Raw genomic sequence first — 26,935 nt, 5'->3', positions numbered from 1 at the left:
CTGTGATCGGCCGATCACAAAAATATGTAGAGTTCTGTCATTTTCCAAGAATACCGGTGTTATATAGTGCCTTTTCCCCCTAGCCATCTTTCCCCCCGGAAAAATGGCTATATAGCAGTTCTTCCCCCCGGAAAATGGCTATATAGCAGTTTTTCCCCCACGGAAAGCTGACTATATAGTGGGCTTTCCCCCTTTTTATAGCCAGATTACCCCCACGGAAAACCTACTATATAGTGGATTTTCCCCCATTTTTCCTTTCCGGACATGTTTATTGCGGACCATTCGTGACAATAATTTGCAATAATTGATATGATATTAATTTCTCACAAAAAAGGATAATTTTGGCATTTATTAATACATAGAATAAAATACATGGTTTTTCAACCCCAAATATGAACTAAGGCATGCGCCTTCATAACATTTATGTGTCATCATCGTTTATTTCACCTGTTCTCACGCCTTATTGGAACGCCTTTTACACGGATTTCGGAATACCTCGAATCTTTTTCATCTAATTGATGCTTATCTACAGTTTTGACCTCGGCGTTATGAACACGTGAGAACACATTTGAGTGAAAATACGCCGGTTTGGAACTTAAATTTCCCAATGTATTACCATCAATGTATAAGCTTCTCCCAGGGAACTAACTGACCAATCTTGACTTAATTTTGTAAAGGAAGGAAATAAAAAGTGGAAATGTATTACTCCCTTCGTCCAAAAGGCTATCAATTTTAAATGAATACCGTTAGAATTGACGATCTTAAAAACAATTTATTATATATTTCTTCTTCTAAATATCGAACGGGAGACAGGATGCAATGATATGATGAGAAACTGAAATGTTTAAGATTTACTTGACTGATGGGGTTCTAAATCATGGGTAAGGGGTATTTTAATTCACAACCAGAACAATGTCGGTATCTTTGCTGGTTACTTTGGAAAATGTTAAATGGAACCTGAACTAACTCTATGTTTATATTGTCACTCACTATTTGCTCATATTTCCACTTTCAAGTTTGCAACGTGATATATAAATATACAATTTTGAAAACGATGCCATATAAATCAAGATATACGATTCAATTACCTAAATATTTTATACTATTTGTCTCATATTTTTGCAATAAAGATTAACTTGTGTACCATATTATTTCTTCGAACAATTAAACAAGAGTAATTAAAAAAACAAAACAAAACAAAAACAAACCCCAGAAACAACCAACACATATATTGTGATGAGCTGACTTTTTTAGAATATAAGCTTGTTTTTCTAATCATCTAACAAGTAAAAAAAGTCGTATATGCGCTTAGGTTGGTTATTTATTTTTGATGTTCGGTTTCTCCTTTTATGGATAAAAGTTCAATGATTTATTTATCTAATTATTTATTATATCATTAGTCATCTTATGAATTGATTAAATGTTTTGAAGAATAAGGAATTTTACCCGCGTACCTTTTTAAAAAAAATTGTTCGTAAATTTAAAAAAAAGTAGCAGAATTAAACGTAATTTTCAATCATTTTGATAAAGAAATATATGAGTGATTGTGTATTTTTAAATGATGTTTTTACTTTTAAATGACCGTAAAAATATGTTCATGTGGTCATCTATAGTTTTTGAGATATGGGGCCCCAATAATACATATTCTTTATAATTGGATTTCGATCAAATTTCTCTAAAACAGAGGTTTAGCCTGGATGAAATTTTCACAAACAAACAAACAGTCTGATAGATTTATCAAAAAATTCCTAAAACATTCGCTTAATACAATTTCAAAACACAGAGTTATGCATATAAGTGTATAACTTGTAAAACTTTTTTCAATAAACTACCTAAATGAAGTTATATGTGTAATTCTATTACACACATGTCAACTTTCAGCATTGGCTATAAAAATAATAAATCGGCAAAACGAAACTCAACCTGTACAGATGAATGCAGATATACATGTATGCAACCTGGGAGTGTAGAAACATTGATTTTAATCCTTACTGGATTTCCATAAATATTTTTTATAAAATCTGAACCAAAAACGTGAGGGAGAAACCCTACTATGGGGGAAAAGCTACTATATAGTAGCTTTTCCCCCCGGGGGGAAAGGCTACTATATAGTAGGTTTTCCGGGGGGAAAAGCTACTATGGGGGAAAAACTGCTATACAACACCGGTATTCAATTCTGTGGAGTTTATGCCAGTACATCAATGAGGTGAGTTTCTCCTTGTCTACACACACTGTCAGAAGAACTGTCGCTTGTGAGAACATATGATATCGTCAAGTCCGGGGGAGGTACACCAGTTACTCTGGGGGTCGTTTTGGACACCTCAACAGTCCGAGTCTTCCCTTGTCTGTCCCGGACACAAAAATGTGGATGGGATCAAAGTTCTGACGTCCATCTCATAAGTTTTGGTTCCAGTGCGACGAGAGTATACGTGAATGTATTCTAAAAAAGACAAAACCACTTATAAAAATTTCTAATAGAACTTTTTTAACGTATAAAAATAGACACTGAACGTGTATTTTTTAAAACTCACTAGCATTCAAAAGATCCATCAGGTCCAAGACATGTGACAAGTTCTTGATACCTAACATGATTTTCCCTGCTGATTCGCATATACTTTTTGCCTCTTCGTAGGGATAAACTTGGGACGGAATCCAAATGCAAGTCTGATATTCGCGGAACCATTCGTCGCGCCCTGTCACACAATCTGAGGACAAACACAAACATTACACACTATAAAGGATTAAACAAAATATTTTCGCATTACTATTCATAACGATATATATATATATATATATATATATATATATATATATATATATAAATCTGATTTAGGCATTGAGGAGACCATACCCTAAAATGTAGTTTAGGGAGACAATATACAAAATTTTTATATGTGCATATTTTTTATTGCAAATAGTCATTTAGAGGTCTTCAAGATTCAAATAACTTTACATGTGTTTTAATTTTTCAATATATCTTGTCCTTAAAAAAATACAGCAAAAATGGTCTCCTTTATATTTTGTTACTCTCTCATAAGGCTTAAGGAGACCGTGCATATATTTTCATATATGTTTTTTATGGCTTAAGTAGACCATTCTTTTTTCCCATAATTTTCATGATTTGCAAGTGCTCTATCATTTTTTATCGCCACGCAACATAGAATTAAGACATAATGCAAGGTCACTGTGTACATGTGCATGTATATGTAAGCTTTGTTAATATCTCACATAGTTGATGGTGTGGACTTTTAATATTCATAGATGGTCATTTAGAGGTCTGTGGAATGGCAATAATCTCACATCTGTTTTAATTTTTCATTACTATTAGCCCTTAAAAATATACTATATTGTCCCTCTAATATTTTGCTACTGTCTTATGCGGCTATGGGATACCGATAATACATTTTTATTAATATTACTTAATCAGGGTTTAGGTAGACCATTCTTTTTTTTTAACCATAACATTCGTGATTTGCAAGCCCTTTAATTTTCACTGTCCGGTTTTTTTTCGCATGTCACGAAATTTGCGAAAATGGGGAAAATATGTAGCATTTTAAATTTGCGTCCCTACTGAAGATTATCTTCTCAATTCAATCCATTCTACATGTATCCTAATGTGTTTTAGAATTTCACATTAATAAATGAAAAAAAAAAAAACACTTCAAGTTCATGAACAAACTTTACTAATCATCAAAACTAATTTCAAATAGATTTCATTTATAATTTATGGACCAGGGTGTAAACATTAGTTCAATTTTGAAAGTTTAAACAATTAATCATTTCAAATTTATTAATAGAGCAATCATTTCCATTCAAAATTCAGTGTACATAACATGTCCATTATTTTGATGAACTTGCAGTTCAATTACAACAGTTTCATTTTTTTCTGTGCAACAAAATCATGTATGTAAGGATCTGTAAATTTATGAAATCAAAATATTCATAATCTATTTTCAATCTTCATATTTCAAATTTCATACATTTCAAGAAAATAAAGCTTTTAAAAATTGATTTACTTAATATTCTTCATAATTCATATATAACAATAAAAAAGGTGATCAAAGATCACGTATTGAATGAACCATTCATTAATAAATGTTAATGAATAACATTGATAATAAGTACACATGTAAGAAATTGACAAAGTTTAAAAGTTACTCTGGGAGCAAAAATGACTGATCAAATGCATGGCAAAAAAAATATTAAAGGACGAACAGGATTATGCAGCTAAAAAAAATTCAAAATTTTCAAACATAAAGACATTAGGATGTCGTCTGCAATACATATCACGTTTAGGGGCCACTTTCTTGCCTTATAAGAAACAAAGGTAATCACAGATTACAAAGCACCGAGACGAGGCATCACCTTTATAAAGCATCACCTTTATGAGACCACCTTTATCATATTACCTGAAAATCATAGTTAATGATCTTGGATATCTATGGATACTGTTTCGAAACAATATCATATTACTATATCATATGTTAAAAAATGGATAATAATCATATGTTCATTTCATATATTAATATAAGATACACACATATAATAATAAAAATAAAATACTGTAATAAATAATGATGCAATATGATATTGTAACATATGATATGACATAGTGTCATGTTAAATACATTATTGCATTTGATCACATAATACAATATCATAATATATGATACAATGTCATATCACATAATACATCACAATTTTGTAACACATTATATTATATTGTATACTTAAGTATGATATTGTATGATATTATATCATATTTGATACATAATATGATATTGTATCATAAGATACAATATAACTTGATTCAACATTGTATCAAATCATATGATACAATATCATGTGCTACAGTAATATATTATATAATACAATATCACTTTATACAATATCGTATCATATGTTACAATATTATATATTCCAATATCAAATAATACTATTTCATGTGATAAAATAATATATTATATAAACCAATATCATTTTATACAATATCATATCATGTGATAAGATATTATATATTACAATACAATATTGTATCATATTATACCATATTAAATATGGCAATATAATATGAAACAATAGCATGTGATAAAATAGTATATATACAATAACATTATCATTTTATACAACATTGCATCATAATAAAAAATACTTTACATTACAATATAATGATACAATATCATATCATTATGCACAAAAATATTGATACAATATCCTACTAACTTTTTATAATATAATATATGATATAACATTGTATCATATAAAACAATAGTGTATCAAATCTGACAAAACTATATCATATGAATCATGTTATATCATTTAACAACAAACACATCTATCAATCAGGTTAGAGTGAGGTAGGATATTCTTTTTAAACATCCTTGATAATAGAGATCAGGATCTGAAACTGAAGCAACCTCTATGATTCATTTATATTATAGTTAAATTAACTATGCAAGCTATTGTTTATAAATCATGTGACCTGTTCCAAAATAACTAAACCTCATCCAGCATCCAAAACCTATGACTCGGATTCGGCATTCAAGCCTGCCAGATGCATCAGTATCATAAGACGCATCATCAATTCAAGTTTGGTTAAGTTAGGACCAGTCATTACTAAGATATATTTTTAGCATCCTTGATTATGAAGATCAGGCTCTGCATCTGAAGCTACCTTTGCAATTCATTTATATTATAGTTAAATCAACTATGCAAGTTTGAAATAGTACTAAATAAATTTAATATATGACCTGTTCCAAAAAACATAACCTCATCCAGCATCCGAAACCTATGGCTAAGATTCAGCATACAAGCCTTTCAGGTGCATCAGTATCTTAAGATGCATCATCCATGCAAGTTTGGATCAGTAGTAATTTAGAAATTGCTATCAAAGGCCACCTGCACCAAAAACTTTAACCTGTTCCAAAAACCTTAACCTCCAGCATCTAAAATTCATTGCCCAGATTCAGCATCCAAGTTTTTCAAGTTCATAAAAAGGTCCAGATGCATCATCCATGCAAGTTTGGTGAAGATAGGACAAGAAATAACTAAGATAAAGGACCTGCAACAAAAACTTTTACCAGGTCCGGACGCCAATGCCAGCAGTATAGCATAAGTTCCCCCGAACTTCGTCTCGGTGAGCTAAAAATAAATTATCATACATGCCCTACGTCTTGTTGTTATATTACAGTTACATTATAAGTAAAATGATGAGATTCATGTTTGCTTTTTCATTGATTTCATTTCATTTAATTTTTTAAATGTCCTAAGTCTTGTTGTTTTTCTCTCGTTGAAGATTTTAGATCTAATCTTCAAAAATTTGGTCCTCTCATCAAGCCGTTCCAATGAATACATTTCATGTTTTTCCAAAAACTCCTGGATTTCTCTTTTACCTTGAAAAGATTTTAAAAATAATATGAACAATCAGAATTATTATATTGTTACATATTCATGTAAAAAGGATAATACCTATGTATAGATTCAAGGCATACCATACTCTGTATGGTTTTTGCTTCCACTACTTCTTGCTGAATATTTTGATTTTCATAAATACATTCATGCTCGAACTACATTCATCCACTTATATGTCAAGATTATCTGTTTTGAAATGCCCCCTCTACCGCTTTAGGCTTCAATACACAACCCAAAATAGAAAGCCTATAGGGATTTTGCATTGCATCGGCCATGAAATAGCCTGGATGACATAATTGAAAAATTGTATGAGGTATTTCAAGTGGGTTCCGAATGGTGAAAAGATGTAAACATTTCACATAATAAATCTCCATGAGAAATTTGTTTCTATTCCTGTAACGGTCACCTGAGTAGCATATAACCCATACACAAACTTGTCGAGGAGTCTCATTTAATTAATTAGGTTTTATTCTGGAGTAGAAAAATTATAAATTAGTAATGACGGCCACCTCCCTGCCTGAAATCTTTCAAAAAGAAATGTGAAACCTACAATTTTGGCAAAAAACTTAAAAGATCGGGTCTTCAAAATCATGAATTCAGTTTCCTTTCAGGTGTGTGGGAGTAAAAAGGATAATTTTTTAACATTATATGCAATAACACCTATACATCCATTTTGGCCCTGCCCTAGAGTTAAAACCCATACTCCAGGGGACATGAAAATTAAAATTTCAGTAGAGGACTTCCTGGTAAACATAATTATAGGTCAGTTTTTTATACAGATGTGTGAGAATAGAGAAGAAAATGTTATAACATTATATGCATTAACACTATATTGCCTCCCCCCTCATGTCCTGAACCCCTGACCCAGGGGCCATGAATTTTACAATTTAGGTAGAGGAGTTAGTGGACATCGTAACCATGTATTCAGTTTTTTGCCCACATGTGTGGGAGTAGAGAAGAAGATTTTTTAAGATTTAAAACATTTTACTATATGGCCATATTGGCCCCACCCTAGAGCCTGAACCCCTGACCCGGGGGTCATAAATTTCACAAATTTGGTAGAGGGCTTCATGGACTTTATAACCAGATATATATATATATTTTTATGGGAGTAGAAAAGAAGATTTTCTAAGATTTAATACATTTTTACTATATGGCCATATTGGCCCCACCCTAGAGCCTGAACCACTGACCCAGGGGTCATGAAGTTCACAATATGGACATCATAATCATGCATTTAGTTTTAACAAATATATATGGGGTAGAGAAGAAGATTTTCTAAGATTAAATACATATATACTATATGGCCATACTGGCCCCATTCTAGAGCCTGAACCCCTGACCCAGGGGCCATGAATTTCACAATTTATGTAGAGGGCTTCATGGACATTATAACTATGCAACCAGTTTTTTCCTAACATGTGTGGGAATAGAGAAGAATATTTTTTAAAATTTGGCTCTTTTTTTGCAAATTTGGCCCCACATGTGGCGCCCCGGGGGTAGTAGAGCCATATATTTTACAATTTAGATTCCTCTCACCATAGAGATGCCTCACATCAAAAATGGTAATAATCAGCCCTGTAGTTTTTAAGAAGAAGTTAAAAATGTAAAATTGTTAAGGCACGATGCACGATAACGGACGAAAACGGATTGCAATAAACTCAGGCGACCTAAAAATTGCTAATTCATCAAATTGTGGATAGATAGACCAAGCAACAAAGATATATCACCTGAGCTGCTTTTAGTCTTCTTGGCTGCAACTGGGCTTGCAAGAACTTTAGTTCCATTATCATCTTCGATCTCAAAGAAGCACTCTGTAGTAACAATATCATGAATATCTTACTTTGCAAATACTAAGGACAGGCATGCATAAAACGTAATGAAAAGAGCAAACATAATGGATGGGTTTTAATTATTTAACGATGCAAATCAATGTACCATTGTCATCTTAAAGAAAGAAAGAAAATTATTGAGAAAAGTTTTTATCATTTCAATAATATGACTTCTATTACCCCCCCCCCCCCCCCACCACTACCACACACAGATTCACACAAATAAAAAAAAAGACTGATCACCTTGTGGTGTAACATCCGATGCATTTGCATTTCCACTCTCGCAGGGTTTGGACATCAAATCTTCTTCAGTCACATGTGATTCAGGTGCTGTACTTGGACCTTCAGGATTGTGCACATGTAACTCCGACACTCACCCTTTTAGATAAAATTTCAAAAATGTATACAAATACAAAAATTATTTAATGAAGAAAAAAGAAAAAGAAATACATACACAGTGATTTACCACACTAAAGCACTGCCCATATGCAAATGTGGGGGTATTTTACCCAGTTTTAAGCTTAAGTGTAAATTTTCCCTTACATGTAAATAATCCCTTTTACAGTATTGAAAGTGGTACTCAGCAAATGTTATTAAACACTTTACATTTTCATTACTATCTGAACATTTCTTGAAAGTCAAATGGAATTGTGCACTACAGCCTCTGTCACAAGTCACAAGGAAATAACTCCATCTATACATTGTCATTCAAAAGCCAGAAGCCTAACACCTAGCTGTAATTATGTAGCCCTCTCCTGTTTTTTTTTTTTGTTTTTTTTTTTGGGGGGGGGAGTAAACATCAGTTATAAAAAAATCGGAGAGGGCTACATTGTTGCAGCTACATATGTATGACTATCCTATTATCAAACAAGAAAAACATTCACAAAATAGATTGAAACAAACCTATCAAGTTGACTTCTTTCATCACAGGAACTGAGAGAGGGAAAACAATGGTATGGAACTGCAAAAGATCAAAGAATCGTTATTGCATAAATAGAGTTTAAAACAAGAAATCTTTTAAAGAAACAGTTGCCCCTTTTGTGGCTTTATCAATCTTAAAATGATTACTTTCTTTCACAAGTCAAAATTAATTATTCTTACTAGACTTTGACCCGTGCGTGCACGGGTTGACATTGCATATGATATCGGACATTCACTACATCGACGCACCGTATTGTTTACAATTACAGAACCAAGCTTTAAGCCTACAATAATGCTATTAATTTCACTACACTCTGCTTAGTTATAATAATCTGACAGGAATGCCTCCCATATACCCGTAATGTAGCAGAAAATTGCAGAATCGCTCCGAATCGATTTTTGAGAAAAATAATGAAGTTGTATTGAAAATAACAGTCAAATTATTCATAACAAACCATTCTGAGGCTGTAAATACTTTTCATCTAAATATTTAATTCATATTATTGAAGGAATCAACACTTTTTTGCTCGCTTCAAAATTACACACCATGTTGATATTCGGATCTCTTGGGATTTTACTCTAACACTGTATTTATATTTAGGAATATTATTACATATAGGAGAATTTATTACATCCATTACATTCCACTCATATCATGGAAATCAAATGCATTATCACAGCATTAGGGAGACCAGACAAACATGTTAATTGTTATACATAATAACGTTGCAACTTTGATTCTAATTCATTTACTTTGTTCAAAATGCTCACTGTTTTCTCTGAGGTTCAAGATGTCCTGTTTTTCCATTGCGTTGGGGCTAGCTCTCAATAAATCTGTGGTGGACTCTGTATTAAAGTACTAATATATTGTATTGTAAATACAAGCTTCAACATTTACTTTTTAAATCATTGCAAATTTTATTCCTTATGACTAATTAAAATAAATATTACAAATATATTACCGGTACATCCATTACATTCCACTCATATCATGGAAATCAAATACATTATCCCAGCATTAAGGAGACCAAGCCCCAGGATCACATAATAACATTGCAACATTTAGTTTAATTCATTTACCTTGTTCAAAATACTCAGTGTTTTCTCTGTGGGTCAAGATGTCCCGTTTTCCCATTGTGTTGCGGCTAGATCTCAATGAATTTGGGGTGGACTCTGTAAAAAGTACCAATATATTGTATTGAAATTTCAAGTCTCTAAGTTTACTTCTTTATATCATTGCTAAGTTTAATCCTAATTATTAATAAAAATAAATATAACAAATATATTACATCCATTACATTCCACTAATATCATGGAAATCTAATGCATTATCACAACATTAGGGAGACCAGACAAACAATTTTATTATACTTTCATGTTAAATGTTAAATACTGAAATCTGATTGGTTTAGACGCAGTTGGTAATCTGTTCTATTACCCTCAGCGTTAGCAACACACTTGGCAATTGGTAACACAACGAACTGTTACATGCGCTTAAATTATGAGCGTACGGTTTGTCGTAGAATTTACTTCATTTCTAAATAAAAGCAGTAAAATTTTCTTTAGAAATAAGACATTCAGTAAAATAAAATGAATAGTGCCTGTTTGGGAGGGTATCTATTGAAATTGACACCCCTCGAAAACCATTGTCAACCTCCGCTCACTGCTTTACCTTAGGGTCAAGCTGTCCTGTTTTTCCATTGTGTTGCAGCTAGATCTCAATGAAACTGGGGTGGGCTCTGTAAAAAAGTACCAATATATTGTATCATAAATACATGCTTCTAAGTTTACTTCTTTATCTCTTTGCAAAACTTATTCCTAATGACTTATACATGTACTTATAAGTATAACAAATATATTACATCCATTACATTCCACTCATATCATGGAAATCAAATGCATTATCACAGCATTAGGGAGACCAAGCCCCAAGATCACGAGCAATCTTAGACTTGAGTAGTAAATTGTACACTGCCAGTGGCGTAGCTACCATGTATGCTTATATGCCTGAGCATGCACATCATTTGGGGGAAAAATCAGTAAAAAAATAAAGAAAGAAAAAAAAAATATAAAAAAAGAATTCAAGTATTAAGGTCCATACTTAGTTATTCCATCAGCCCGTTTCCGTCACTCGGTCCTACTTTATCCGAAATCAATGCTAAACAAAGACGTATTAAGCACCAAATATAGCCACACAATATGGTCTTAAAGTACCATATTAAAGAAACAGTACACAATGCATGTACCTAAAAAGGCAACTATTTATTTTGCAGTTGAACTTAGTTTTACACATTTTAAATTTCCCCGATAAAATATCACAGCTTTATTGAGATATTCATTACCATAAACTATGTGAAAATGAACTTAAGAATAAAAGCTTTGAGTGGGTCAAAGGCAAATGTCAAAAAAAAATTCTTCTTTTAACTTTTAATAAGTTTTGTGATTTTATTTTATGCCTAAACTATAGCCAAAACAATTTTAACTGCCTAAAAATAGGCTTAAATAGTAAGCATTCCTTTCAATTTCTGCTTTAATTTTTGGTGTTAAAAATCGTCAGAACCCATGAGCTTCCAGGGGCTTTGTCCTGGACCCACTGGGGGCCTCATGGTGGCCCCCACACCCCCTGCCATTTTAAGCATGCACTTCGTTTCAGGTCTAGCTACCCAACTGACTGTATTAATGTTTCTTGCTTAAAAACATAATAACATTGCAACATTGAATTTAATTCATTTACCTGCTTCAAAATGCTCACTGTTTTCTCTGAGGGTCAAGATGCCCTGTTTTTCCATTGTGTTGCGGCTAGCTCTCAATGAATTTGGGGTGGACTCTGTAAAAATACCAATATATTGTATTGTAAATACAAGCTTCTACGTTTACTTTTTTAAATCATTGCAAATTTTATTCCTAATGATTAAACAAAATAAATATAACTGTTACAAATATATTACATCCAGTACATTCCACTCATATCATGTAAATCTAATGCATTATCACAGCATTAGGGAGACCAGATCAACATGTAGATTGTTATACACAACTACATTTCAAAGTATATCTAGTTAATATAAATGGATTTACTTTAGTCTGAATTAAAATGACTGGGCTCTCAGCCTCTTGTTCTTTCAGGTATTTTTTGCAAAGTGAAAATGGACTGCAGATGCAAAATTATTCTTTAAATAATAACATTACCCAAAACCTTCTTATTTTCATCTGATTCAGAATCAGAACTTGGCGAGTAGTTTGATACACTAAATGGGTCAGAATCCACATCAGAGGGAACTGACAGAAATTAAAACAATATTATAAATTATGAAATTTTCTTTCATAAACATTCATCAATTATTAGTTTACCACATTTGGTAATTGATGTTTCTTTTTTTATAAATCTGACAACAGACCACTGACTAAATCAAACTTTTCAGCCATGGTACAAAAACAAGACTGTACCAATATTTAGTGAAAAATGAATTCCAATTCAGATTGATGCTTAAATTAACTAACCTACCAAATCTGATAATTTTATGTAAATGTATATTTTTCAAGAAGTACATTCTGTAAACAATTTGCAAAATATACATATTTACTACAGAAACAGATTTTGTAATTTATCTAACAAAAAACAATTTTGTTCTGCAAAGGAGACCCTCCACATTAGTGACAGATTCACAATGCACACTGACTTATATTAATAGCTTTTTGTTGGCATGGATGTTAGCGCGAGTGGGTCATGATGTGGGAAGAAGTTGGGGTGACTGGAGAAAACCCACGTGTCCAAGCAGGCGACCAAAGTACCCTATCATATACAACAACTGTCGATCATGGGGATTAAACTTGGGTCGCAGTGGTGATAAGCAGGTGCATTGTCCACTGCACAACTGGACACCTCTTTCAAGCTTTTAATTTAATAGTGCTTGATAATGAAAACAAAATAAATCTATTCAGGTCAGCACAAGAACCGTATATAATGTTAAAATTGAAAGAAAATCAAACAACTATAAACAAAATAAAGTGAAATAAAACCTAACAAAACCATTACCAAAATCAAAAGGATCACAGCCTTTTCTGAAATCAATCAAAACTAGTACCGGTAAAAACATGTACATGAACAGGGGCTAGTGTTGTCACGATGATTGAATTTCAATCAATGATCAGTTGAAAAGGTTGTCGATTTATCATAATCGATTTTAGATTTTATAATCAATTATACTCAGTCTGGGTTTATTACATTAATATTATACCTATCATTTTGTTTTCTAATCTGTATTGAATGAAATGAAAACTGTTGTGAGCTGGGGGTTTTCTTCAATCTCAAAAGATGTGCAACATTCTACCTAATAAAAATACAGCAAAAGTCTTATAAGCTTTTAAAAGGAAGTGAAAATAGCACTTATATATTTTAGATTATACATAGCATAAAATTTAGTGCCCCATATTATTGAATTTAATATAATTTGTTACCGATTCGATTATTGACCGATCATCAGATGGCAAGAGACAACCAATTCTGCTGATTAATTGATCACGATTTTTAACCTATTTTACAACACTAACAGAAGTTTTAGGCTTGTTTTTCAATAAAAACATATAAATTATCTATTCTGATACTTTTTAAATTCTTGAGAAAAACCTATTTTTTAGCTTAGTTTAAAACAAATCAATGTACGAAAAAATGCAAAAACAAAACCAAAGCCAGATAACAAGATATCCAAAGCCTGATTGTAAATCACTAAACTCTCTCTTAATAATTATTTTTTGTGTATAATTAATCCAACCATTTTCCTACCTTGCTGCGCCACCGCAAGCTTTTCCCATCACAACCATAGTCATATACATGAAGTATCTCTTCCCCAACCACAATGTCTCTCTTAGCAAACAATCATAGGTATTCCCTTCCATTAAACACTCTGAGTTTATGGTGGAGTTTGCATCGTCCTTGCCATCATTTACAAACTGGCAGATACATGTATGGTTGTTCACTCCTGACAGCATCAATACTACAGTGTACATAAAAAGAAATCAAACCTTAAATAAGAAGCATATAATTACTGGTATTTTTGCTTGACTTAATTAGAATTGTTTATAGTTATTTCTAGAAACATTACTGCCATACATAAATGTTAAAATATTACATTTAGCTGCAGGTCTGTATCTCCTGGTCTGAAAAAAAAATTTGGATAAACGTTGCTTCAATTTTTTTTTTTACATCAGGAGCTACATACCTCCAGCTTCATGTAAATATGTATAAATCGTATTACCAAAGTTCTTTTCCATTATATTCATAGATAAATATTTTGTTTTCTGTGCTTGTCTTCAGTCTCTCCTCCCCATCCTGTCCTTTTAATGTTTCTCCTGCAGGAGAAAATCTCCACTGACATGACTGGTTGTGCTAATAATTCCAAAACCTACATTAAAACCACAAGCACCTGTGTGAAAGCATTGTTTATATGCAAAGAAAACTTTTGGATTCATAAACATCTACATTAAGCCCCATTCACAATTGGCGTACGCAGCACAGTTAAGGCTGTCAATAAACTCCGTTCAGACAAAAAGTACGGGAAGTGTGCATTATGACATCACAGTATATTACAAACCTCGAAAGTACTTATTAATCTATTTATTAGTAAAATTAACTTATACTAATCTTTTTATTAAAAACAACAAATGCTATTACTTACAATTTTGATGTCCGTTATATCGTTAACACTGAAAAATAAGCGAGATGTCGTTCTCGCTGTACTACAAAATATGACGTCATATGCTTCAAAATGACGCATTAAGTTAAATCATTGAAGGCTATCGTGCAGTTTTATAGCGAAGAAAAATAAATGTCATACATTAACGGAAAAGTATAAATGAATATTTTGTTTAGAATTATTATTAGTAGAATGCTACCTATATAGTCTTATTTTCATTTTGTTAAAAGTATGCATCGTATAAAGAAGCCACCTCGGTTTTGTATAAAATATCGTATATCTAAAACCTGAGTACCTAAATAAATCACTTAATTGCAAGGGCATACACTTACCTGATCCCGACAAACTTTTACATGTGAATTTGAAATATGCTATGTAACTTAAAAACTTCTACGATCCTTGTAAAATCTTACAAATTAATTATTTTTTATTGAAATTAACCCTGTGACCTTCAAAATTATTCAACATATGCATTATAAATTACGGTTTCTACTAACAAATATTCTTATCTTAAAAAGTTCGCACCGTTTTTCAAAATCTACGATATAACATCAAGTTATTTCATAATTCAGTTGTGAATTTTGACATGATTATGCCCTTGCAATATTGAATTTTTTAAATAACCTCAAAACCACAAATACATCTGCCTGTACCATGCGACTGCCATATCACGTGACCACTATGAACATAAAATATTGTACAGTACTATTATATATATATTTTAGAAATATATTCCATTTGAGTGACTGTTATTGATTTTAAAAAGGACATGCCAGTTTAACTAAAGTATACCTGTTTTCATCACAAAAATTTGCCCATATTTTTATTGACCGCCTTAACTGTACTGCGTACAAGCACTTTACAACTCTTTGCGATCGGAATGTTTTAGATTCGCACAAGCTCTCTCATATATTGCATGAGGTCTCGCATTTGTTGCATGCGTTTTAGTGCTTGCATCAAGTCTCCTTAAAAATTGTGGACATGCACACTATTCAGACGCGACTGAATGCGATCCAAATCATCACAGTGCAATGCACGAACAATATATAGTACGAACATTTTACAACATTTTGTATACTCGCAAGAGTGCAGGTGCATGATTTTTAAAGGTCATAAGATGAATCGCTGCTGTAGAGAGAGAGAGAGAGAGAGAGAGAGAGAGAGAGAGAGAGAGAGAGTTGAATGTGATGATAGTCTACCATATATCATATGTGCATGTTCTAGTGAGAACATACATTAAATTGGTAAACAACAAAATATTTACAACCATCGACCATTTCTAATGCTATCATGTATGAAACATGTCATGTTATTCTAATAAATCAACAATTACAGGGGGAAGGGCGCCCCGGGTGCGCATAAACATTAAAATTAATACAAGTATCAAAAAGTAGTTTTAAAAGTGTTGCTACATTGGTCATGCTTCTGGATTGAATGTTCTTGAGAGCACATTGTGCACAACGCTGTGTAATCAAGACATACATGTTTTGTCTGGTCAACAGATCACACTCAGCCCAACGGGAATCTGCAGACACATTGTTTACATTATTATTAATCATCAAAAGCCAAAAATTTTACAAACCTGATAATATCCGAAAAGCCAAACGAGAGTGATACTATGATGTCACATTTGTAAATGTGGGTCACAATTGTAAATGTGGGGTAAGCATCCCGGTTGTAAACATGGAGGCCTGACTATCTTACCTATAATAAGTCAATTCGTACATAGAATAGTCGGCTATCTTTCCACTATACAAGTGAAAAAGAGCAACTGATCTTAATTTGCTTTTAATTCATTTAGGTAACAAGGGGTACATGTACATATATCTACATTACGTACATAATCAATTTAAAACAATATTACTGGTACATATAACTCTAATATAGAAAATTCTTCATGTCGATCTATTTACATAAAGCGACATTCTTCGGTTAACTTTTCTGTCCATTTTCAATAAACTAGCTATACAGGGATTTTTCAGCCTTTTTTTATTTTGAAAATGCCAATTTTTTTGGAATTGGGAAAATTGTATCGACAATTTCATGCAGTTGGGAGAAATCATATGTTGCATACATCATGATTTCTGAATTTATTATTATAATGGAAAATCAAAGAGCTAGACTTTAATTAAATAGAATCTAATTAACTTCACAATATAGATATATGTATAATATTCCTATATTTAGTAATTAGAACAAGTCTTTTTCCCTGAAATAAACACCTTCAACACTGGTCATAAAAGTATTACATTATTAAGAATTTATCAACATCCCCTTTTAAATTGAGAATGTACAGGGATTTTTCAGCCTTTTTTTATTTTGAAAATGCCAATTTTTTTGGAATTGGGAAAATTGTATCGACAATTTCATGCAGTTGGGAGAAATCATATGTTGCATACATCATGATTTCTGAATTTATTATTATAATGGAAAATCAAAGAGCTAGACTTTAATTGAATAGAATCTAATTAACTTCACAATATAGATATATGTATAATATTCCTATATTTAGTTATTAGAACAAGTCTTTTTCCCTGAAATAAACACCTTCAACACTGGTCATAAAAGTATTACATTATTAAGAATTTATCAACATCCCCTTTTAAATTGAGAATGTATTTTTCTGTTTGAAATATTTCATAACATTTACCTTTTACTTTTATATCAGTCTAGTGTGTGTAAAAAAAAACATGTACCATTTACAGTACTGTACTGTATACCACAAAATAACGATGTTTTAGAAAAACAGAGGAAAATCGGATTAAAAGTTGGCGATGTTTACAGCGTGTTTGGAAACTTTTATGACTGCAGTTTTGCTAAATGGGTTTAATCATTTGTTAATACTGAACATTTATGGACATTCTGGTTATTTTACGAAGTATTTTTTGATAAGAAATAAACATAAGAACTATTTACCAGTTGGGGAAAAATACTGCTATACTAATTGGGATCATAATTTGGACAGCTGCTGAAGTGAACTTATTTCCAATTGGGAATGGGGACGACTTTTGCTCTGGAGAAGGTACTGATAAATCCTTGAATTACATATTACATCAAACGTACAGTGGAAATGAAAATCATGCTTTTATTGTTAACTTCGTTTCGAATGTCCTCGAAGATTAATCAACATTTGGTGTAAAATAGTCAAGTTGCACACGTTATCGCCCTATTTTATTTGAATATTTAAAAAAAAAAACTTCATAAAAACATTACTTTGTTCAATTGTAGTAGGATTATCAAAAGTACTTACCATAAAATGGCTTTGATTCCTAAAAGGCAACACGCTGGCGTTAAAAGGACCATTGTTTTAACCCGAGACGTTCCGAGAGTACTCGGAACAAATGGCGGAGAGCACTTGCCAAATGTTCAAACATGGTCAAGAAATTAACGACTTTTTTTCTAGTTAGGCTTTATACATAAAAAGTGAAAAAGTATTTTGAAAACAAGTTCATTTAGAATAATTAAAGGTTAAACAAATTATATATGTTAGATTTTTTGCAATATTGCAAGTTTTCGTTGGTCTCCTAAATGCAGAAAAATAGTCATTGCTAATTATACGATGGAGGCAGATTGAATTCCTTTTTACGAAAAAATATAGACAAAAGGCAACTACTGGATGTCAAATAATAGACACATTGATGCATTTTAGGCAAAGACACACCGTTCATTCATTTAAAGATAAGCCAATTACATTTTAGACAAGGTCAAAATAATACGGAGACCAAAATATGTCTCCCTAATCTACTGGTCTCCCTAATAAAGATAAAATAATACAATCGGTCTACCAAATGCATAAATCAGGTATATATATATATATATATATATATATATATATATATATATATATATATATATATATATATATATATATATATATATATATATATATATATAACTTTGAACATTCTGGCATCTTCTGATAAAACTGGTTTCGCTGAACGTTTGAGGTTAGTTTAAATCTTCTTCCGTCATACAAGTCGCACTCTAATGTGCTTGCGTTATAACGGAAAAGTTGACATGAGGGTTTCATCTGGCATTCCAATGCACACAAAGAAATGGCACTTCCATTGACGGACTGCACGGGCACTTCCGCTATCACTCCATCTAGTAGCCGGGGCACGATTTTCCAGACATAGGGACCAAAGCAATCTAAAAAAATAATTTCTTAAGATTTTTTTCAATGTGCAAATTTTTTTATGGATGAAATGAAAAATGAAATGAGGATATTCAATGATACGATTTGTCTATTGTGTTCATTGAAAAAAACCTTAAAGTGTTGTTTCCACTTAATATCAATTTAAGGTAAACATATAAAGAATTCCTATTAATACATTATCACATTCAAAAATAAGATGCTTTGTATTTTCATTCCTCTGGCATATTTTACATTGAGTATGGGTTTCTTTATTCCGTTAACTCCAATAAATATTATTACAAAGAATATTATTCAATACTTTGTAATTAAATTCTGCTAAACGTTTGTCACAAATATCTAGTAATTTACATCTGTAAATATATTTTCAATCAACAGAATCAATTGTATATATCATATTATGTGTTATACTTCTTTTGTAAAACAGTCTGTTAAGAAAGTTTAATAAACTTTTTATATACTAATTTTTCATAGAAAAAACTACATCTTTTCTCTATAACATTCTCATAACCTGAATAGAAATTGATATTATTATTGTTTTGCATAATAATGAACTTACAATTTGTAAAATCAAATTTTTCTACACTAATTGCTTTAAAACAGAGGAGAGAATCTTTAATTCACAAATTCAGTTTGATTAATTTTAAATACAGTCTTTGAAGACTGCAAGAGACTTGAAATAACCTTCATCATCTTATAAATCGTTTAAATAATTATAGAACTCCACATGTAATCCAGTTTTTTAAAAAAAAAGGGGGAATTTCCCTTGTACAAAGAATTGCAGTTGTTCCATATTAATTGTTGTACAATTTTATGTGGTGAAATATTTTCTAGGTTTTTTAGGCTTACATTCATTGAATGAGCATAACACTTGTTAATAAAACATTGGTAATTTTCCCTCTTTTTGAATATTTTATGTTGAGATAAAGCAAGTGTGTTTACTATGCATGTTTTACCAAATAAAGTTAATTTTCTTCTTTTCCAAGATTCAAAATCTTTTCAATATCATGATAGATTTTCATCCAGTTCTTATTATAACATTCAACTTTATCGTGATATCTTACTGCTTTGTTTGTAGTTTTAATACCATAAAGCTCATCATAAATATTTTTTAGAGTTCCCAAAAGAATACATTCTGTTTTGTTTATGTTTTTTTTAGATCCAGCGTGTTCACCAAATTCGTTTAGCATTTCTAAAGCATGTTTCATTGACATTTCATCTCTTAGGGCTATTGTAAGATCATCTGCATGTTGAATGTTTTTTATTTCACTGTTGTTTATTGTTATCCCTTTTATGTTCTGAAAAAGACTGAAGAAGACTGAACCTTTAGAACCAGGTTTGATTGAGGGGGTGGATGTGGAGTATAAACATTAAGAATTGAAATCATTTTTTGTTATTGATTTTAAATTGTCAATGGATACTAGTTATTGATCTCAAGGTAGAAATATGTCTTCTGATCATATCTCAATAGATCATTTGTCAGTTATGCAAGGTTTAATGTGATTTTTTAAAATAACATTTTTTACCAGCTTATAAAACTTTTTAGACCCCAAATTATATTTTGATTTAAAAAGATCATTTGACAATTAAGAAAAGTGTAAATGTAAAGTTATATCCATTTCATGCATGAATAAATGCAAGTTTTTCTTATTTCATTTTATTTGTAGATTGAGGGAGAATACATGCTCGGATCCAGAAAATTTTCCAGGGGAAGGGAGTGGGTGACATTTTATATTTGAGTTTGTTTGGGGTGAGGGTTCCAAGTCTCATATTCAACAATGTTCTTATGTTATTTGAAATAAGACTAAGCCGTACTACAGTCATGAACATGAATAGTATGGAACAAAACACAGACTAATACATGTATATACACATTAAAAGTATTATAAAACATAGATGAAAGAACTATATCTGGGTTCCTTTATTGAATTATAGTTCATGTACATACATTATTGTTTCTTTGTTCAAAGCATTTCAGATGGTATGTAGGTCATTATCCCACGTGCTCTTCCTGAAATTATCAAATATCATAAAAACCATTGAGATCCCCACCTAAATCAAAAAATATTATTCCTCTTTGGTCATAAGCATCAGATCATTATGGAATGTAAGCCATGACCCTAAAGTGTCATCAAGACCCTCTTAGAATATTAAATTGTCAATTATCTTTTGATTATTGATGTTTGATGATCCTGTCTCTATTTAATCATTATTAAGTTTCCCAAATGACATTTGGAGACTTATTGTTTTGTACGGTTCTTCTTACATGTATTCTTCTTCTTCTTCTTCTTCTTCTTCTTTCCCGCTCTAAACTTGTTTCTCAGAGATGGCTAAACAGAATTGTGCACAACTTTAGGATACGATATGCCTGGTTTGATTTTTTTATTTTGGGTTAGACAACAACTTTTCCGGGGGCGGGGGTCAAAAGGGTGTAAGGTCTAAGCTCATTGAACCTTATAGGAAGAATCGAAGACTCTATTGTAAATGGTTACTTGAAAACAGACAAAGATAATAATATAGGGTTTTCATAATCATATATTGACTGTTACTGGCAATAAATAGGGTTTATTAGATCTGACCCCTGGGGTCATCCCCACCCCCAGGAATTGGAAATTACCATATATCTGAGAAACTGTTTTAATAATGACCCCTAAACTATATATATTCTTGTTCCTAATGTCAAGGAGCAACAAATATTATGTAGGTCATGGGCCCTGTGGGTGGTCCTGACCCCATCAAACAACAAGCCCTTTAATATCCTCAAAACGGTTGAGATCCTCACCCTTTAAACCATATATATTCCTGTTCCTTGTGTCAAAGGGCATCAAACGGTATGTAGATCACTGGCCCCGTGGTTAAATTTAATTTTTTAAAACCTTAATGCCCATCTATAAAACAGTCCTTATCATATCCTAAGATATGATGTGTCTATCCATTAAATCTTAAGATGAGTTCTGGGATTGATTTGTTTTGTGATAAACGTCAATTTTCTGCCACTATTTGACTCCCTGGATGAAATTAAAATTTTTAAAACCTTATGCACATCTATAAAACAGTCCCTATCATATCCCAGAGAGATGATTTGTTTATCCATTAAATCGTAAGAGGAGTTCTTGGATCTATGGTGTTTTTTTTTTTACTGTAAACGTCAATTTTCTGCTTGTATGACTCCCTGGAAGAAATTTATATTTTTAAACCCTTAATGCACATATATGGAAAAGTCCCTATCATATCTCAAGATATGATGTGTCTATCCATTAAATGATAAGAGGAGTTCTTGGATGTATGGGGGTTTTTTTTGGAGTGATAAACGTCAATTTCCTGCTTCTATTTGACTCTCTATATGAAATTTGAATTTTAAAACCTTACTGTACATCTTTAGGACAGACCCAATTATAACCCCAGAGATGACGTAGCTATTCCATCAGTTGTATGAGGAGTTCTGGGAACCATACTTTTAAAAAAGGGCCTCTTTTTTTTGCCCACTGATCCCTTTAATAAACAGAAAATCTGGAAACTGATCACACTTCAAAATGACACCCCAATCATATTCTAGAAATTTATTTGGCTACTGCAAAAAATGTTGGCTTTTTTAAACCAGTAATTTGGTTAAAAAATTATTTTTCAGCCATTAAATGACCCCCAGGACAAAAATGGAAATCCAAATCTTTATTTTTCCAACTATTTGACTCCAAGGACCTCCAGAGAATTTTTTAAACCTTTTTACAAAAACAACATGACACCCCAAATCAAACTCAAAGTGTTCAATTTTATTTATAAGATGTAAGAGCAGATTTAGAAAATAAAACGTGACAGACGGACGAAACAACGGACAAACGGAACAGGGTAACAACATTATATCCGAACTTTCTGTGGGAAAGTGCGGGTATAAAAACAAAAAACACAACAAAACCGGCATTTTTTATCCACTTAATGACCCCCAGGACAAAACTGAAAATTCTGAAACCTCATTGCGCATCTATAGAACACCCCAAATTATACTCCAAGGGATGTCAATTGTTGAAAATGTAGGAGTTCGAGAAAGAAGGTTTTATTGTGAAGAAGTTATTTTTACCAATTATTTGACATTTAGGATTACCAGAGAAGTTTTGAAACCTTTTTACCAAAAAAATGATATCCCAAATCGAACATCAAGAGATCAATATGATGGTTTATAAGACGTAAAAGAAGGTAAACAAAGTAAAACGTGACGGACGGGCGGACCAAGGTAAGAGCAAAATACCAGAACTTTCTTTAGAAATTGTGGGTATAATAATAACTAGTATTGAAAAATAAGCTATGGTTCATGAACCTTGTCAAAAAATGTTACAGTAAAGGAATATTGAAATAATGATTAAATAAACAACACTTGCTTATTCTAAATTAAAAAGACTTATTCAATGGATATTATATTACAAAAATGTTAGAAAGCAGAAATTTTCCTGGGTTCGCACACGACTGTTTATGATAGGATTATGTTTTAATGCATGCTGTTGAACCAATATTCGTTTTTTTTTTCATATCAGGAGAGCTTATATTTGGCGACGATACTGATTTTGCATGGTGTTTAATGTGAGGAACGGTAATTATTATTGCAAACGTTTCTTGCTATTATTTCAGAATATGTCTTAATCTAAGTTTGAACGCTTGAATATATGTTTGTTGAAGGTACAGTTCACTGGAATATCCCGAATCACTCCGCCTTTTCTCGTTTTTCTGAAGTTCTCTCTTACTAGTATGAAACATTAACTACCAAACAGTCAACATCAACAATATACGTCATCATAAAACTTAATTAAAAATACCATTAAATTATGGTGGAAATAATTGCACTCGGTTTCTGTAATGAAAGTAAAATGAATGAACCATCTATTAATACTCAAATATTTATATATGTCCATGTACAAATTAAATATACCTGTAGTATTTTAAAATACTTTATGAAGGAATAAAAAAACCAAATTCTTATCAGAACGCTTAAAAGCAGATTATAAAAGCACAGTCGTGCAAACAATTTTTTAAAAACTCTACAAAAATCTCTACAAAAATTATTGTTTAAAAGGTTCAGAAGAAGTAAAAAATGGGATTTAATCATTCGTGTTAAATTCATTGTCAAATTCTTCTGTCCGTGGTCAACTTCTCACGTACATGTACTAATGACCAATAGTGTAAACGTCACCGGTATTTATGGTCGTTTCTGAACGATTTGTGCGTGCCTCCACAGATCCAATGGATGTGTATGAACAATGTAGAGGGGTGTTATTAACATTAAAATGGTAAAACAAAAGTTCATTATCCTCAAACTTTTAAAACTGTTTTAGAATAGTGCACAGTATAGACTATCTGTTTAAAAACATGTTTTTAACAAATTGTCAAAAATATTTACCAAGTTTATAATACTTGTACTTTTAAAGACTTTTTGGAAATAGTTCTATACGTAAGATTTTAGATATGACATGTTTTGTCATATCCTATAAATTCGTGAAGAAAATAATCTGAATACAATTTCTAAAAGTTTGAACATTATCTTAATATATCTAAATACAGAGCTTTTCATCTCAAGGAGATTCAAATTGCCTACAATAACCACGACCATCCAGTCCTCCTAATTCTCTGGAGCTGTTTGTACACAAGTGACGTGATTTTGTCTTGTCTACACACAGAAGAACCGTGATGACTCAGAACAAGATGTATAATCGTCTAATCCGGGATAGGTACACCAGCTACTCTGGGGGTCGTTTTGGACCCCTAAACAGCCCGAGTCTTCATATGGCTGACCCGGACACCACAATGTGGATGGGATCAAAGTCCCGTCATCCATCTCATAAGTTTTGTATCCAGTGCGTCGAGAGTATACGTAAATATATTCTAAAAAAAATGGATTAAACCACTGATAAAAAATACCAACTACAATTTAAATAGATTTAACATAAAGGATCACAGAATCCTTACTTGTATTTATAAGATCCATCAGATACAAGACTTGTGAAAAGTTATTGATTCCTAACATGACTTTCCCTGTTGATTCGCATAGACGTTTTGCCTCTTCGTATGGAGAAACGTGGGTCGGAATCCAAATGCAAGTCTGATACTCGGGGAACCATTCGTCACGCCCTGTCACACAATCTGAAGACAAACTCTAACATTACACACCCTAAAAGATTTAACAACGTTTTTCTCATAACTATATGCATAACGCAATATATATATATATATATATATATATATATATATATATATATATATATATATATATATATATATATATATATATATATATATATATATAAAAGATAGCCATATTCCATGTATCACATGACGGAAAATTAGAACTTCGAAAAATCTTACGATCAGGCATCTTCTGATAAAACTGGTTTTGGTAAACGTATGAGGTTCTTTTAAATTTTATTCCATCATACAAGTCACACTCTGATGTGTTTGAGTTATAACGGAAAAGTTGACATGGCGGTCTCATCTGGCATTCCAGTGCGCACAGAGATGTAGTACTTCCGTTGTAGGACTTCGAGGGTATTTCCGCTATCCCTCCATCTAGAAGCCGGGGGACGATTTTCCAGACTTCAGACCCCAAGCACTCTGCAATTTTTGTGATTTTTTTAAAGTTATTCTTACTATATATGGTTTGAGCCTAACATTGCCCACTTAAATGAACATCGTCATTTTACTGTTATTCTTTGTTTTCTTTGTACAGATATACATATGAAGTTTTTTATTTTTAATTTGAGTGTCCACAATTTAAAAATATGGCATCAAAAAAGTTTACCTTTTCCAGCCATAGTCGCATTTTTGCAGATCGTTTTGAAGCAGTTTTTCTTTAAGAAAACATTGAGCGATTGCTTGAACAACTAAAATATTTTCACCAGTCAAAGCGTCGCTCTTTATTTCAAGTTCGAAAAAAGGTAAGAAAAATGTCAAATTTTTATTGATTTTGATTGAATTATAAAAATAGTATCACTTCAGACGTCATATAATGTAAGTGAATGCAAATAAATCAAGGAAATAGGCCAAAAATATGTTTTATATAAACTCTTCTGAAAAACTACACAACAATTTAATGTACTTGAAACACTTAAAATTGAGAATAATGGGGGCCAGATTTAACTAATATCATATCTAGTTCTTTGTCAGTGATTTTTCTTTATGTTGGGATCATGTTGGGGTGTTTTTAAACAATGAAATGCTGTCATTGGTGATTCATGCGAAATTGCAAAAAAAAAACAACAACAAAAAACCGATCGTTATCTTATATATGAATAAGAATATGAACATTCAGATACACGCTAATTCAAATCTACTTTTGTTGAAAATTCGATTTTCCGTTTAACATCGAACACGATAATTATATGTTTAAAGTATTTCGTGCAGTCAGTGCTTTATCTTAGATTTTAACCGTTCGATAAACAGGTTAGAACTGGATCGTGTAAATTTCGGCCCTGTCTGTTTCTATTGAGCTATGAATCACAATCGGTTTTCTTAAGACATAAAATTAATCTGTAGATGTATTGATTTAACTGGTAGGAGGATATGCCGTTTCATTTATAGGGTCAATATTTACATAATTTGATCACATCTTAAGACTTTCAGAATTTCCTAAAAGGTATATTTGTTAATTTGTCAAAATTTCTCTATCTTATGAAAACTACATGGATATTCTTGGTATATAGTTTTTCAACTGCAATTCTTTTTGATGTAATGAAGAAATCAGTATTTGTATGTTTTGTCTTTCTATTTTTTTATCTTCACTTGTATAGTTCGAAATTTGAAGCCGTCCAATGAGTAGAAAAAATTGACAGATACAGGTTAATAGTTATTTTATCAAAAAGAATGAATACAAGTACATATAACATAATAAGCAATATTTATAAAGTGATTGCGAGTGCAACGTAGGGCAAACAGTCGTTTGACGT

The 26,935-nt window shown here is 31.7% G+C and overlaps 1 protein-coding gene and 2 pseudogenes across 1 annotated transcript; all 3 read right to left on the bottom strand.

The window, feature by feature from the left end:
* Nucleotides 1-2,234: 2,234 nt before the first annotated feature.
* Nucleotides 2,235-19,010, bottom strand: LOC128156310 (uncharacterized; annotated as a pseudogene).
* LOC128156303 (uncharacterized) lies at nucleotides 8,140-14,371 on the bottom strand (annotated as a pseudogene).
* A 5,125-nt stretch (nucleotides 19,011-24,135) lies between the features above and the next one.
* LOC128187978 (uncharacterized) lies at nucleotides 24,136-25,595 on the bottom strand. Its single transcript, XM_052858762.1, has 3 exons — nucleotides 25,359-25,595; nucleotides 24,963-25,136; nucleotides 24,136-24,878 (listed from the first exon to the last, which is right to left on the bottom strand). The coding sequence occupies exons 1-3, from the start codon at nucleotides 25,483-25,485 to the stop codon at nucleotides 24,664-24,666; spliced, it is 516 nt and encodes a 171-aa protein (XP_052714722.1). The 5' UTR covers nucleotides 25,486-25,595; the 3' UTR covers nucleotides 24,136-24,663.
* Between the last annotated feature and the right edge of the window lie 1,340 nt (nucleotides 25,596-26,935).

The sequence above is a fragment of the Crassostrea angulata genome, chromosome 1, assembly GCF_025612915.1.
Source record: "Crassostrea angulata isolate pt1a10 chromosome 1, ASM2561291v2, whole genome shotgun sequence".
NCBI classification, from domain to species: Eukaryota; Metazoa; Mollusca; class Bivalvia; order Ostreida; family Ostreidae; genus Magallana; species Magallana angulata.
The sequence above is the reverse complement of the archived record's forward strand: the minus strand, read 5'-3'. Positions and strand labels throughout refer to the sequence as shown.

Coding starts and splice junctions, on each gene's coding strand:
- LOC128187978 (XM_052858762.1), bottom strand. CDS start 25,485: ATGAGACCGCCATGTCAACTTTTCCGTTATAACTCAAACACATCAGAG. Junction 25,137..25,358: donor TTATCAGAAGATGCCTGATC/GTAAGATTTTTC, acceptor GTTTGTCTTCAG/ATTGTGTGACAGGGCGTGAC. Junction 24,879..24,962: donor GATGGATCTTATAAATACAA/GTAAGGATTCTG, acceptor CATTTTTTTTAG/AATATATTTACGTATACTCT.